Genomic DNA, 15,084 nt, shown 5'->3' with positions numbered 1-15,084 from the left:
GTTGCTTAAGCCAGGAGCATGAACATATGGCTCAAGGTTGGCAGAAAGCTAAAACACCAAAGAAGGACTCATGAGTCCTTCCTCCCTGCCTTCGCCTTCCTCTGACTTTCAGGCCTCTTTTTCAGACATCACCCTCCCTCTGGCAAAGCTAAAGCATCCCCAGTGGGGTGCTACTTGGAACAACCTGTCTTCAGAGGCTGAGTTCCAAAAGCCATTCAATCCTAAGAGCCCTGAAGTTCTTTTACAATGTGCTCACTTCAATTATTAGCTAGGGATGGGGGAGGAGAGAAGTTGAAGTTCCCACCTGTGTGTTTATTTTCCTGTTGCAAAAAGGAACCTGGTAATTGAACTTGACCCTTACACATGGGATGCAAGTACCCCCAACCCAGGAGCCTGTCTTAATTACTTTGTGTTTTGTTTTAATTTAACTCAACAATGTATTTTCTACTTTCCCTATTTCTTCTTTTATCCAGTGGTTATTTAGGACTCTTCTATTTAATCTCCACTTTCTAGCAAATTTGCCCAAATTGATTTCAAATTTCATTCCATTGTGGTTATAGAACACATTTTATATTATTTTAATCCTTTTAAATGTACTGAGGTTCATTATTACCTAGCATGTGGTCTTCTCTAGAGAATGTCATGTGCCCTCATGAAAGATACGTGTTCCTGTTGTTGTGCGGAGTATTCCATAGATGTCTTTTGGTTCTAGTTAGTTTATGGTGTTGTTCAAACGCTTTATTTCCTTGTTGACCTTCTGCCTTGTTGTTCTGTCACTGAAAATGGAGTACTGAATTTTCCAACTATTACTGCTGAATTGTTTATTTCTTCATTCAATTCTGTTAGGTTTTGCTTTATATATTTTAGGACTGTGTTAAAAAGTACACACATTCGTGATTGTTATGAATTCCAAATGAACTGATCCTTTTATCATTATAAAATATTGTTTTTTGCCTCTAAAAATTTTGGCATTCCTCTATTTTGTCTGATATTACTGTAGTCACCTCTGGTTAGGGTTTGCATGAAATATCATTTAATTCCCTTTACTTTCAATATATTTTTGTCTTTAAATCTAATCTGTCTCTTACATCCAGCATATAGTTGGATCATATGCTTTTTTATTCTGCCAATCTCTAACTTTCAAGTGTTTAATCCACTTAGATTTATTGATCTGTGTAATGTCTACATTTTGCTAATTGGTTTTTATGTCATAACTTTTATGTCCACTTATTCTTCCATTACTGCTTTTTTTTTGTTGTTGTTGTTCCAGAGATTGAACTTGGGGACACTCAATCACTGAGTCACATCCCCAGCCATATTTTGTATTTTATTTAAAGACAGGGTCTCACTGAGTTGCTAAGCACCTCACTGTTGCTGAGGATGGATTTGAACTTGCGATCCTCCTGTCTCAGTCTCCCAAGCTGCTGGGATTACAGGCGTGAGCCACCATGCCCGGCTCCCTTACTACCATTTTATGTGTTAAAAACATATTTTATAGTAGTTCATTTTAATATAATTTATTTATTATCTTTTACTATATGTTTAATTTCTTTTTTTTCCTTGGGGTGGTGGTTACCCTAGGGATAACAATTAACATCTTAATTTGTAATTATGGATCTTGTTTTGCTTCAAGATTTTTGGAATTTGAATAGTGTAGTCAAAGTTAGGTTCAGAAAAATAAAAGAGCTCTTCATAAATTTTATTTATGTACCCAGTAGAAGATTCTTATTATAACAAACACCTGCCTCTGGGATGAACACTTACCTTATCTAATAAAACGTTCTGCCACAACCTAAATATACTGAGGTAACTTCTGTCCCTGGCACCAAAAGATGTAAAGAAAAACTGCAAAGGAAAAATAATAGAACAATTTTAGTAACAGAAAAGAAGGAAAAAGCATCTGCCATAGAGGTCTGCTGGGGATTTCAGTGGTCAAAGCAAACTAATAGGTTACAATTGCCTACTTTATATACTCTTTTTTGTTTGACTTTTTATTACAATAGGAGAAAAGCAGTTATCTGTTGTATGAACACAGTGTCTTTACAAATAGTGTCTCACAACAAATAGTATCTTACAGCAAACACAATTTTGTCAGTATTAGTAGGGAAAGGAACTTTAAATATCATAAGTAGGTATTTTTGTTCATCAAAGTTTAAATATTAGAAAATCAACTTAAATTTTAAAATTACAAATTTTATTTTATTCTGAACTTACAAAGATAAATAAATTGAATTGACTGACATTTGAGCCAAATATACAAAAAAAAAGAACAAAAACTACAAGTGGATTAAAGAGATGGACTTATTTTAAGGATCTTAATTTTAAATTATATTATCTTTTGTAATCTTTGAAAAACTCCAGAAATACTTTCTACTAATTATAGATATAAAACACCCATGTTAACTCTGAACTTTTTTTTTGTTACAAAAGAAAAGTAGTATGTTTCAATTTATCATTCTGTTTTCAGTTCATATTTTTCTTTGCATTTAACTGATTTTTGCAAAGTCATATTGTAAAATAGGCTTTTATAGGAAAATGTGACAAGACAGCCTATTTTAAATATAGTCTCTCAGTGTGACATCTCTTCCAATCTCCTACTTAGTGACCTTTCATGACTAAGGTGTTATCTTCAGGAATGAGATATCTTGGTTCTATGCTGGAGTTATTAAATAAAATGTCAAAAATATTTAGGGTATTGACACTTTACATAGACAGATTTTTAAAGTGCTATTTTCTGATTCCTAAAATTGAAATTTTGGTAAATATTCTTCATAGAGCAAAACATTTTATAAATAGGATTTTCCAGGAACTCTTTCAAATAATTTTATAACCATAATATATAATGTAATGGTCACTATTTATTACTGTCCACTATTCTCATTTCTTAAGCCAAATTGTTTTGCCTAATTAAGATAACCTTAAAATTCTGTGTTCAGAAACATAGATAAGAAAAATCTTGTCTATCTCATTTTCACCAGTATGCTATGTTTGCTAACCTCCACTTCTAAAACTAAATACTCCACTTTTGAACACAATCACCACATTTCCAGTTCCTTAAAACTCCAAGTTTTCTGGATAATCTTGACATATTACTACCTTCCTTTATTTCTTGCTACATATCCAACTTCAAAAATTATTAACAAGGTAGAGTGCAGTGACACTCACCTGTAATCCCTGCAACTCCAGAGGCTGAGGTAGGAGGATTTTAAGAATAGCCTCAGCAATCTGTATACAGGGTAAAAATGGGAGTTCATAATCCGCTTGAATAAAATGTATGAAATAAGATATGTCAAGAGCTTTGTAATGTTTTGAACAACTAATAATAAAAAATAATAAAAAAAATAAATAAATAAACTATTTTAATAACTACCAAAAAAAAAAAAAAAAGAATAGCCTCAGCAACTTAGCAAGACCATTCCACTATACAAGAAATAAAAAGGGGATATAGCTTAGTAGTAGAGCATTTGCCTAGCATGTGCAAGGTCCTCAGTTCAATCCCCAGGACTGAAAAAAACAATGACAACAACAACAAAAAAACTATTAATAAGCGCTGGTTCAAGAATAAGCCTACTAATTGAGGAAGAGTTCTGAATAATGTACTATCTAAACCAGTGAAGCACAGAATATATTCTAGAACTTAATAAGAACTAAAAGTAAAAAGTAAAATAATTAGTCTTCCTTTAATCATAAAGTATATATAAGTGATGAAGATTAAGCAGTACAAGAGTTTTTCCCCATTCTGATAGAAAAAGAATTCATTGAGCTAACACGGTCTACAGGAATTTAAGACCAGGGTCTATGAATTAAGCTGCTGTTCTGGTTCTATCACTTGTTAGTTCTCTGACTTTGGGGCATTTCTGCCTTCTTTTCTCATCTACAAAAAGAGAATAATTGAATAATTATAGTAGCAGATTTTTATAAAAATTAAATGAGAAAACATGTGAAGTGTTTAAAATAACATCTACAACCAAGTGTTCAGTAAATGCTAGGTGTTATTATCATTATCAAAATTAATATGTTTTGCCCTGAAATTTCACTATGTATGTAAGAAACAGTAACTCATGAGCTTAAGAAGGCATGGTAAGACTGTTCACTGCAGCACTGTTATAAGAGTAAAATATTAAAACTGAATTTATGATCAACAGAACCACAAGACATCCAAAGAAATACTATATAGCACTTCAAAAATCAAAGATAGTTCTTTCTATATGCGTCCATCTGCAATTCCAAGAGATAATTTTGTTGGATTTTATTGTGGTGATGGTAGTCATTAATTTTGTAGTACTGGGGATTGATGGAGCCTTGTGCATGCTAGGCAAGTGCTTTACCACTGAACTACATTCCCAGGCCATCCCCCTCCCTGGAACCCTTTTTTTTTTTTTTTTTTTTAAAGAGAGAGTGAGAGAGGAGGGAGAGAGAGAGAAAGAGAGGAGAGAGTTTTTAATATTTATTTATTTATTTTAGCTCTCGGCGGACACAACATCTTTGTTGGTATGTGGTGCTGAGGATCGAACCCGGGCCGCACGCATGCCAGGCGAGCGCGCTACCGCTTGAGCCACATCCCCAGCCCTGGAACCCTTTTTTTAAAGACAGGGTCTCACTAAATTGCCCAGCTTGGGATTCTCTTATCTCAGTCTCCACAGTCCACAGAATTACAGGCATTCACTATTATACCCAATTTGGTGCTTATTTCTTTTAAAAAGAGAGCTGAGCCACGTACCTTGGTACCTACTTGTAATTCCAGGGACTCAGGAAGCTCAGACAAGGGGATTGCAAATTCAAGACCAGCCTCAGCAATTTAGCAAGACCCTAAGCAACTTAGTGAGATCCTGTTTCAAAACAAAAGATTTTTTAAAAAGGTCTGGGAATGTGGCTTAGTGATAAAGCACCTCTGGGCCCCTGGGTTAAATCTCCAGTACTCCTACCACCACCACCCCCAAAAAAGAGCAAGAGAGATGAAGAACAATATGAATAAGATAGCATTTACTTTAGAAAAGCAAAATTATATATACATATATGCATACACATATGTATGCACATATATATGTAAACACAAAGGCAGACTGAAAATACAAATCAAATTATAATAGCATTTGCCTCTGGAAGGACAATGGAATTGAGGCTTTACTGACATGGAAGGAAGATGTTAGTTAAGAATCATTTGATGATTTTGTTAAATAATGAAAATATACGTATGTATTAATTCTAAAGGTAAGAATATTAAACTATTCCTTTACTAAATAAGTTATCACTGAAGGTGTTGGTAGAACAGAGAAAAGAAGGCCCTACACTAGCAGTGAGGATGGGGGCAGAAAAACTCAAAGCAGTGTTTAGATCAGAATGAGGAGGTTGTTCACACAGAAGCATTGTCCCACACAGTGTCAGAGCCCAAGCGGGTAAAAAGACCTCTGACAGAGAAATGTGGATACAGGGAAAGGACATGTGCCATCAGTCCAAGCAAGGTGAGGAGATCAGAGGTCAGGCATATGAGAATATTTGAGTCATGGTGGGATGGGCAGTGGCCCAACTCTGTCAGAACCTTTCATGAGGTGAAAGGACATCCATGTTGGGGGTGATAGTGGAGATGGAGATTGGTTCCAAACAGGCTAACTGGTCAAATAATGGATAATGGGAGCCTGGTTTCTCATTGTCAGGGAAAGAGGGGTTACAAACATGGAAATGGAGAAAACAAGAATGAACTCTGTGGTGTTCAATTGGAATAGGAAGTATTGATATGTGTTCATGGATGGATAGATGGATAGATGAATGAATGGCTGCATGGAAGGAGGGATAGATAGATATATAAGTGGGCATATGTATGTGTGTGCATTTTGAATGTGGGTGTATGATTACATAAAATAAATAAACAATAAAACATTATACACATAATATACACTCTTTTTCTGTCCACAGAGAATTCAGAAATAGTGATACCCCAATACAATGAATATGCTAGCTTCTAAATATTGGTCTTCTCCTAAAGAAATCAAAACTCCTTGAAGAAATGATAGATTCTAGCACTGGAACAGCCAAAGTCTGAAACATCTTGTGCCAAAAAGCAAAGAAATGCTCAAACAATACTGAAAATAGTCAAAAGAACATAAACACCAGGTTGAAAGAGTTTCAAATGCCCAAACTTGGGAAATCTGAACGTCAAAATAAGTAACTGTAGTGATTATAAGCATTGAATAAAATAAAAACCATGAATTCATAATGATATAAGTAAATGATAAAAATAAACAAATAAATAAATTTAAGTTTGGCAAGAATGGTATGTTTATATAGTTTCAATGCATCTTGTTTCAAAATATTTGTATAGGAAAATAGATTAACTTTAAAACAAAGACTGGCAGACACAATTAAATAATCAATATAAATATCACCAGTAATGGCACAAACTAAAATTATGTGCCATCTGATAGGATCCAAAAGGAAGAAAAGAGCATCATTTCTAGGGATTTCTTCCAAAATTGCATAACCCAAATTTAATCATAAGGAAACATCAAACAGATTCAGGAATATCTTACAAAATAATTGACCTGTAATCTTTAAAAGTGTCAGGAACATAAAGGTAAAGCAAAGGCAAAAAGGACTCCTCCAGGAAACTGAGGAACACAGAACTGAGTCTATGCGATTCCTGGAATAACTGTGGAAACTGAAAGCAGTCCAAAGATTAAACAATGATAAATCAATATTACTTTCTTGATTTTGATGGTTATATTGTGGTTATGTAATACGAGGGCAACAAGGCATCTGGGTTGACAGACAGTTTACTCTCAAAATAGTTCAGTGGGGAAAGGTCTTTGTATTGTATTCGGAAATACTCTGTAGGAATGAGAATGTTCAAAAACAAATATAAGGGGTTGGGAATATAGTTCAGTGTCAGAGAACTTGCCTACCATGTGTGAGGCCCTGGATTTGATGCCTGACACCACAAAAAAAAAATAAACAATAAAACTCAAAGTGCATTTGAAAGAAACTTTATAAGATTAAAAAGTATAATTACAGAGCTGGGACTATAGCTCAGTGGTAGAGCGCTTGCTTTGCACATGTGAGGTACTAGGTTCAAACCTCAGCACCACATAAAAATAAATATATTGTGTCCATCCACAACTAAAATAAAATTTTTTTAAGTATAATTACAAAGACTTAATATCATGATCCTGTTTCTCTCTCCCCATGTTCTTTCTTTCCTTCACTTCCTTCTTCCCTTCCTTCCTTCTTTCCTTCTCTCTGACTCCCCTTCATACCCTACCATACTTTCTTTCCATACCTTCCTTCTTTCTTCTTCTTCCTCAGCATTATGTTTCTAATATCAGACACATAGCCCTGAACAATTTTTTCAGATGGGTATAGAAAGATTACTCATATATCCCCACCAAGAAATGATAGACATTGCAGGTGAATAATAAAATGATGGCTATTAATTGCCATTGTTAAGAAAAGATTATAATGATTATGTGTTCTTACTTGTATGCTGCCCAAATCTCTGCTCACAAGACTATGTTTTTATTAGTTGCTATTATGCAGGTATTACTGACTAAACAATCATGAAATTATTATAGTATTTAGAAATAATAAGAACATTTTACCAACACTCACCCTGCCTACCTCTTAACAATGAGAAAATGAAAAATATGGGTGAAAGTTCTCATAAACTATGAAGTACAAAAAAGTCAGTCATTTAAAGTTAATCACCAATAACTATTAAAGTATACATAAACCTACTATTAAAAATAAGATATTCCTAACTTCAACAGCTGCCTATATTCTCAATACTGATGATCAGTATGATGCAAATTTTCTTCACACTATGGAACATGGCAAAGGTAGAAAAGTTTTTCACCTTTTCACCATCTGTAATGATCTGGATAGCATTTGGGATCAGTCGAGCAGTTTTCTCCTTGGTCATAAAGGTTATATTCTTCAAAGCAATAGAAATCTAAACATACAAAAGAATTGAAAAATCAAAAAGTATATTTTTTAGAAGTATATACAATACAAAATGCCAAGGATTATAATATAATTCTAATCCAGAATATTTAGTAGAAAATTCTGAAGGGATTAATAAACACATGCTTATATCCTTTAGGAAAAACAAGGTAAGCACTCAGACATTCTTCCCTTCAGTATTCTCCTCCACCAACTCCCACATCTTACAGTAGGACACAGTGTGAAAATACGCATGGGTGTTCATGTTCCACGTTAACACACCAACACACAAGCAAAACTCAGACAGTCTTTCACATAAGATTTGGTTTTGTCAGCCAACAGATATATATCCAAGCTTTTACAATCTGAAATTTTTCTGTAACCATATCTAATAAGTATAAATGGAGCTCAAGGTATTAAGTTAGAAAATATGTTATATTTTATACAACATGTAAATTTACTCATATCTAAGTAAAGATGCACAAATATACATATGAATTTACTTTGGAATTGTCTAGAATACATTGTTTTTAAGGGGACAGTATACATTTCTATTTATGCAATTATTTGTACTAACTAATCAAATTCAAAAATATGTCTTACTGTAGTTTCCCATCTGAAGATGTTGCTATAGAAACACAGCCAGTTTTCTGAAAGGTATAGTCGTCCCTGAAGTAAAATGTCCCTTTGAAGAGCACAAGCATAATCTATATACACAAAAATAAGGAACATCTATTCACAAAAATGTGGCAACTGAATAAACCCAATACTATTTCAACAAATAAAAAGTCATCACAATTTGTTCATTAGTTCACTCTTCATATACTTGGCTGTGCACTAAGATTACCAGAAGTGGATCTTATCCTCATGAATCAGTCTAGAAGGATGGCAGATAATAAACAAGTAAATACAAAAGTAAGTACGATAATGTCCAAACACAGATAAAGCTATGAACATATACATGTAATAAGAGCTATGAAGGTAAGTGGGTGGGATGTGGAGATAGGATATCAGGAATGATTCCCCTAAAAAAGCAGTCTATAAACTAAAGTCTAAAGATCAATGAAGTCTTACCAGGATCATAAAGGAATAACACATTTAAAAGCCCTATGGTGTAAAAATATAGGGAAGAACAGAGGAGTAGGAGAATGAAATGGAGGAAGGAAAGAAAAGGGGAAGATAAATGAAATGAACTTAACAAAAATCACATTATATTCCATATATAGATACCAAAGGGAATTTCACTTTTATGTATATGTAGAAGAAAGGAAATGTAATAGCATACAGGAGGGAAAATAGGGGGAAGGAAGAGGAGAGGAAATGGGGAGATGAGGCTTGCAAACAAATTTCTTGCATGTATTATTTTGTCAAAATGAAACCAGTAACTGTGTATAATAACGATGCTCTAATTAAAAAAAAAGTTTTTAAAAAAGCCCTATGGTAGAAAAAAACATGGTATATTTTAGGATCTAGAAAAAGATAGCTCTCTAGGCTTGAGAAGCTAAATAAGTACATCTTGTAAGGTCTCACAGTAGAATGGACTCTGAGAAGCTACTGATGAGTTTTTGTTTTTTTAATGTCTTTGTTTTTATTTAATTATTTTTATGTGGTGCTGAGGACTAAACCCAGTGCCTCACATGTGCTAGGCAAGCACTCTACCACTGAGCTACAACCACAGCCCCCCACTTAGGAGTTTTAAATGGAAAGGACATGATCAAATGTATATAATTAAATAGTGCTTTAATCACATTGCAAAAATTGATTTCAATATGCCAGCTGGAAGTCCAGGGGACAGATGATGGTGGTTCAGACCAGAAGAAAACAATATTAAGGGAAAGAGTTAAATTCATAAATATTTAGGAAGTAGCACTGATGAGGAATTGGTGATTGGTTATAATGTTAAAAGAGAAGGCAAAGATGACTCAGAAATTTGTATAAATTTTTTAAGTCAATTTCAAAGTTGATCCTCTTGATCTCAGCACTAAAATCCAGCAAAATCAAGTCTTCAATTTAAAAAATACAAAAGAAACTTCGTGCAAATGTCACTGCCTACCAAACAAGTTAATACCATGTGTCTAAGATGAAGTCTGACTCTGTGGCAAATACAAACAGGAGTGTAAATGTGAGATATAAAGAGTTGCTATGAGGTGTTTTAATTAGGCAGTAAATTTTTAAATTCCATAATGTAATTAGCAATTTTAGAAAAAGGTTTCACAAACCTCAAAATATTTATACTTAGTCATGTTAAATTTCTAAGCAAACACTAAAAATTGAGCAAAGTAGCCAGTCTTTCACAATGCTTCCTTCAGTAAAACAAACCTGAGATACCACCAAACAAAAATTCCTAGTAAATAATTAAGCAGATTAAGTTACTCATTTACTAGTATACATCTTCAAAACAGATATTAGACTAAAGGTTACCTTGAGGTATCATGAAATTTTTATATAAACCACTAAAATATTTCATTACTTTAATGTTCCTCATATTTCATATTATAAATACCTGGCAGACTTATTAGAACACAGATTGCTAGGTCCCTCCCTTAGAATTTCTGATTAAATAGGTCTGGAGAAAGGTCAAGAGTCTGTGTGTTCAACAGGATCTCAGGTGATGCCAGCATGGCTAGTCTGTACACCACAGTACATTATTTTAAATTAATCATATTAAAAGTTATAAGGGAAAAAAGCTACAGAAACCATTACCTGGGCATACTTTTTATCAGTGGGTTTTTAAAATGACTTCCCTAAAATGTGTATGTTCTATCATAATAAATGTATATCTCAATAAAATTGAATTTTTAAAAAATGACAAAGGCAATATATCCTATGCAAGAAATAAAACATTTTCTTTTAAAAGTAAAGAGGTTTTACTCTTCTTCTTTTCTCCTAATTTACCAACTGATAAATGAGTATGCACCACAATAATAATCAGTGTTTCAAGAGGCAATATTCTACCTGACTTAAGTCATATTAACAATCTAATTCACCTAGGATGAAATGAGAAAATAACATGTAAAACAAATTATTTTATGGATGTTATAACTTTAAAATTGGTTATCAGAAAGAGTAAAATTGGGCTGGGGATGTGGCTCAAGCGGTAGAGCGCTTGCCTGGCATGCGTGCGGCCCGGGTTCGATCCTCAGCACCACATACCAACAAAGATGTTGTGTCCGCCGAGAACTAAAAAATAAATATTAAAAATTCTCTCTCTCTCTCTCTCTCTCTCCTCTCTCACTCTCTCTAAAAAAAAAAAAAAAAAAAAAAGAAAGAGTAAAATTGAAGAAGTTAACCAAGAAACTTAAGTCAATATGTGACAAGCATTAACATCAATCAATTACTAGCTATTACATGATCAATTGCAGCAAACTGAATAGCTCCGACTCTAAAGATTTACTTTAGCAACTACAACAAAATGAAGGATACAGAATAAAGTGCTATGGTAATAGATAAAGAGTGTATCAGTACCATATATGTATACATTAAACTTGCACAATAAATAGTAAGTACATACTTAATTAGATAAGATATACTATTTTGTTTTATTGATGGAGTTAGGCCTACTATCCAAAAGGGAAGTGACAATGAACTATGTGAATGTGCCTTTTTAAACAATAATATTAGGAAATACATATCTAAAAGCATTTCATTCTAGCAGCAATCATCTTTGAGAGCCCAATTATGCTGACATTGCTTTAAAAAAATTAAAAGACTCAAGACATTTTTAGAATTGCTTACAAATTTAAGAAAATTAAGTTATCAAAGATAACTATTTCATTTTTTATTTTGTGTTTTACTTGAAATAATAGGAGTAAATATAAATTGAAGAAAAAAAAAACCTGATTTTCCCTCCTGCAGAAAGGGAAACAGATACTCCCCTTGCTTTCCTTGGAATATTTTCTTTAGAAAACTTGCAAATTCTTTCCCTGCTCCTTTGAGGATGCATGTGAATCTTTTTAAAAGCTAAATAGGCTTCTTGCCAGTTTTAAACCAGGAATTTTTTCTCAAGGACCTGGGAGCCATCTCTGGAAAGTAAATATCAAGGAAGATAACATCTCTATCTCCAGAATCTGTGAGAAGGTAGGAGTCTAATTTCAGTGGACACCTCACTTCAAGTTGCAAAACTAACTCCTGCCATAAAAATATGAGTTTATTTTTCCTTTGGATTTATGCCAACTAGCTATCACTGATGGTTGCCCTAATTATGAGGTAAATTTGGGATGAACTATATGTGACATATGGTGATGTCAAGTCCTCTTATTTTAAGGACTAATGATCATTTCTTTAGAGCCTACACATAGTGGTTTGTATGTGCTTGACTGTGTAACAGGGTAAGAGATTTCTTTCAGTTCTTAAGACCTCTTGTGGGTTGCCTGCAATGCACTTCACATTCTGGTTTAATGCTTAATTGATAATAAATTATTTTCTTTCTCTTTGACTTTTGTGGAGAGGTTTTCTGAGTTGGTAGGAGATTTTTATATTCCTTCAACACAATATTATTTGTCTTATCCACATTGTTCACTCAGATACTCAGAATTTAACAAGGTTTTAAGTAATGATATCCCTGGAAAAAAAGAATATAGTCTCCTAAGCCAAATACTTTCAATGGAATAGAGTTATTTTAGTAGTAAATCATAAATAGAATGGCTGATCTAAGTTGGGAGGGATACTGACATGCACTTACTTCCCCGTTTTTCTCTACAATTGTTTTGAGAGGACAGGGAAAACACAAAACAGATTAAATCCATAACAATGCTGAGGGGTAGGTAAAAGAATGATTATATTAGCAGACTGAAGGTTTTGTTAAATTTTAGAAGACAAAAAGTGGATATCAATGAACAAAGTATGGAGAAAGCCTCATCTTAAAAAAATATGCAGACAAAGAAAAAAATATACAGACAAAAGCTACAGTAGAAATACAGCCATTCTTCCCTATATATACACACTTAGAATCAGCAAGTACAAAGAGGGATGGTTACGATAGATACAGACATCAAGGACATAACCGATGGTTTCCCTCAGAGGTCAGCCATACCCACTATGTCTTCCAAACACTGGCAGAATTTACCCAACCTTTAAAAGGCCACAGCTCCTAATGTGAATGTTAGTGTACCAGAGTAAAAGTCGAATTTAGGCATTTAAGGTTGAGGGTATAGCACAGTTTAGATCTTGAATGTCCACCAAACACCATGTGCTGAAGCACCTTTGCGAGGTAGTAAAACCTTTAAATGGTGGGACCTAGTGGAAGGAAGTTGGGTCACTGCCATTGAAGAGGATATTATGACCCCAGCCCTCCTCTCTCTTTGCTTCTCAGAAGCCATGAGGTAATCAAGCTTTGCTCCACCACATGCTCCCCACCATCATGTACTTCCTTGCCACAGGCTCAAAAGCAATGAAGTCGACCAATCATGGTCAGAAACCTCTGAAACTGTGAGCCAGAATAAATCTTTCCTTCTTACAAGTTGATTATCTCAGGTATTTAGTCACAGCAATGGAAAGCTGACTAATACAGCGTAGGAATCCAAATCTGCTTTCTCTCTGTACAAAGAAAGATTTGTCAGTCAATATGCCTCCTTTCTACCTTTCTACCTTTCCATACATACAGGGGAGAGTTTTCTTGGATAAACAAAGGGATATGCTTAGAGATAATCCACTCCAACTCTGTAACAATCTATTCCTTCATTCATAATATAGAAGGACAACCATAAGATTATACAGTTCATATTCTTCCAGCACACATTCTCCTTCCCCCAACCCCTACCAATCAGCACCAACTTATTTCAAGGTTGACATAACTTCAAAAACAAATGAGAAAAATTTTGCTCTTCTTCTATTGCATAATTTGGGGCCATCGGTTCCTTGAAAATTGAATAAAAGTTATCTCTGAAAACATCTGGGCATAAGGCCTTATGTTTGGCAGAATTTTGACTGATGAGATTATTTAAAGGATTATAGATTCTTTAAGTAACAGGTAGTATGCTCTACTCAATGCATTTCAATACATTCCAGCCCAGATTCCAACTATTAGCACTTCAATCACGTTACCCAAAGGCTCTGCTACCTGCATACTCATGATAAGCCAAAGTGTTGGGAAATTAATGTATTCCCATAATACCATTTTTTCTAGAAGTAGAATTGCTGGGTCAAATATGTTTTTAATTTTAATAAACATTTCTTTGCCCAAGATCAGGCAAGAAAAAAAAGATAAACAAGAATTAATATTAGAAGTGAAAAAGCAGATATATATACCCAGGCTTAGGGAGAGTTAGTTGTAATTTACAGAATCATACTTGGTATGGGTCTGCTAACAATCTAATTAAAATAACTATACTCCAGCAGAGGCTACCATAAGCACTTCAACTATTATTATCACAGTTTAACATCAAATGTTTGGCTAATTAGCATAGATACATTAGAAAAGGGATTTCAAGCCAGGCATAATGTCGCATGCCTATAATCCCAGCAAGTTGGGAGGCTGAAGCAGGAGGTTCATGAATTCAAAGCCAGCCTCAGCAATTTAGGGAACCTCAGCAACTCAATTTAGCAGTGAGAACCTGCCTCTAAATAAACTATAAAAGAGGGCTGGGAATGTGGGTCAGTTGTTAAGCACCTGTGAGTTTAATCCCCAGTACCAAAAAAAAAAAAAAAAAAAAGGAATTTCACTGGTGAAATTACTGGCTTGTTAATCAGGATGTTAGAAATGCATTAACATTGATGAAATAAGTTTTGTCACTATTCAGTTGTTGGCGAAAATATTTTAGATTTTCTTCACCATTACAGTTACAGAGTGTAAGAATCTAGTAAGGCTTTCAACCCAGGTGCACACTTAATCCCTAGATTAGATTTTCTCAAGCTTTAATGTGCATATAAATTACCTAGGGATGCTTGGAATTTCAGGTAGAGTTGTGGGCTTCTCCCTATTTAATTATTCAAGCATTTATTTATAACACTATGTGCTCATGAATATTTATTTGATTCTTAAAATTAACAATCCAAAATTATTGTTACTTTGTTGTCCAAGCAATTCTAGATTTGACCATTTTAAACTTGGCTCCTTTTTTTTTTAAATAAGCTCTTCCTGACTTCTGAAATAACTACAAGATATTTCAAACTCATTCTGCATTTTCACTGTTCCAGCCCTATAACAGGCTATTT

General features: G+C 34.0%; 1 protein-coding gene across 1 annotated transcript in view; it reads right to left on the bottom strand.

The window, feature by feature from the left end:
• The window catches only part of GRAMD1C (GRAM domain containing 1C), a 105,164-nt gene that overhangs the window by 66,279 nt on the left and 23,801 nt on the right, over window positions 1-15,084 (bottom strand). Inside the window, exons 4-6 of the mRNA XM_081301647.1 lie at window positions 8,536-8,639; window positions 7,847-7,942; window positions 1,765-1,845 (exon numbers count right to left, since the gene is read on the bottom strand). Of these exons, the coding sequence (XP_081157773.1) occupies window positions 1,765-1,845; window positions 7,847-7,942; window positions 8,536-8,639 (281 nt within the window). The remainder of the gene's footprint in view (window positions 1-1,764; window positions 1,846-7,846; window positions 7,943-8,535; window positions 8,640-15,084) is intronic.

This window comes from Spermophilus citellus (assembly GCF_964194105.1).
Source record: "Spermophilus citellus genome assembly, chromosome: 7".
NCBI classification, from domain to species: domain Eukaryota; kingdom Metazoa; phylum Chordata; class Mammalia; order Rodentia; family Sciuridae; genus Spermophilus; species Spermophilus citellus.
The sequence above is the reverse complement of the archived record's forward strand: the minus strand, read 5'-3'. Positions and strand labels throughout refer to the sequence as shown.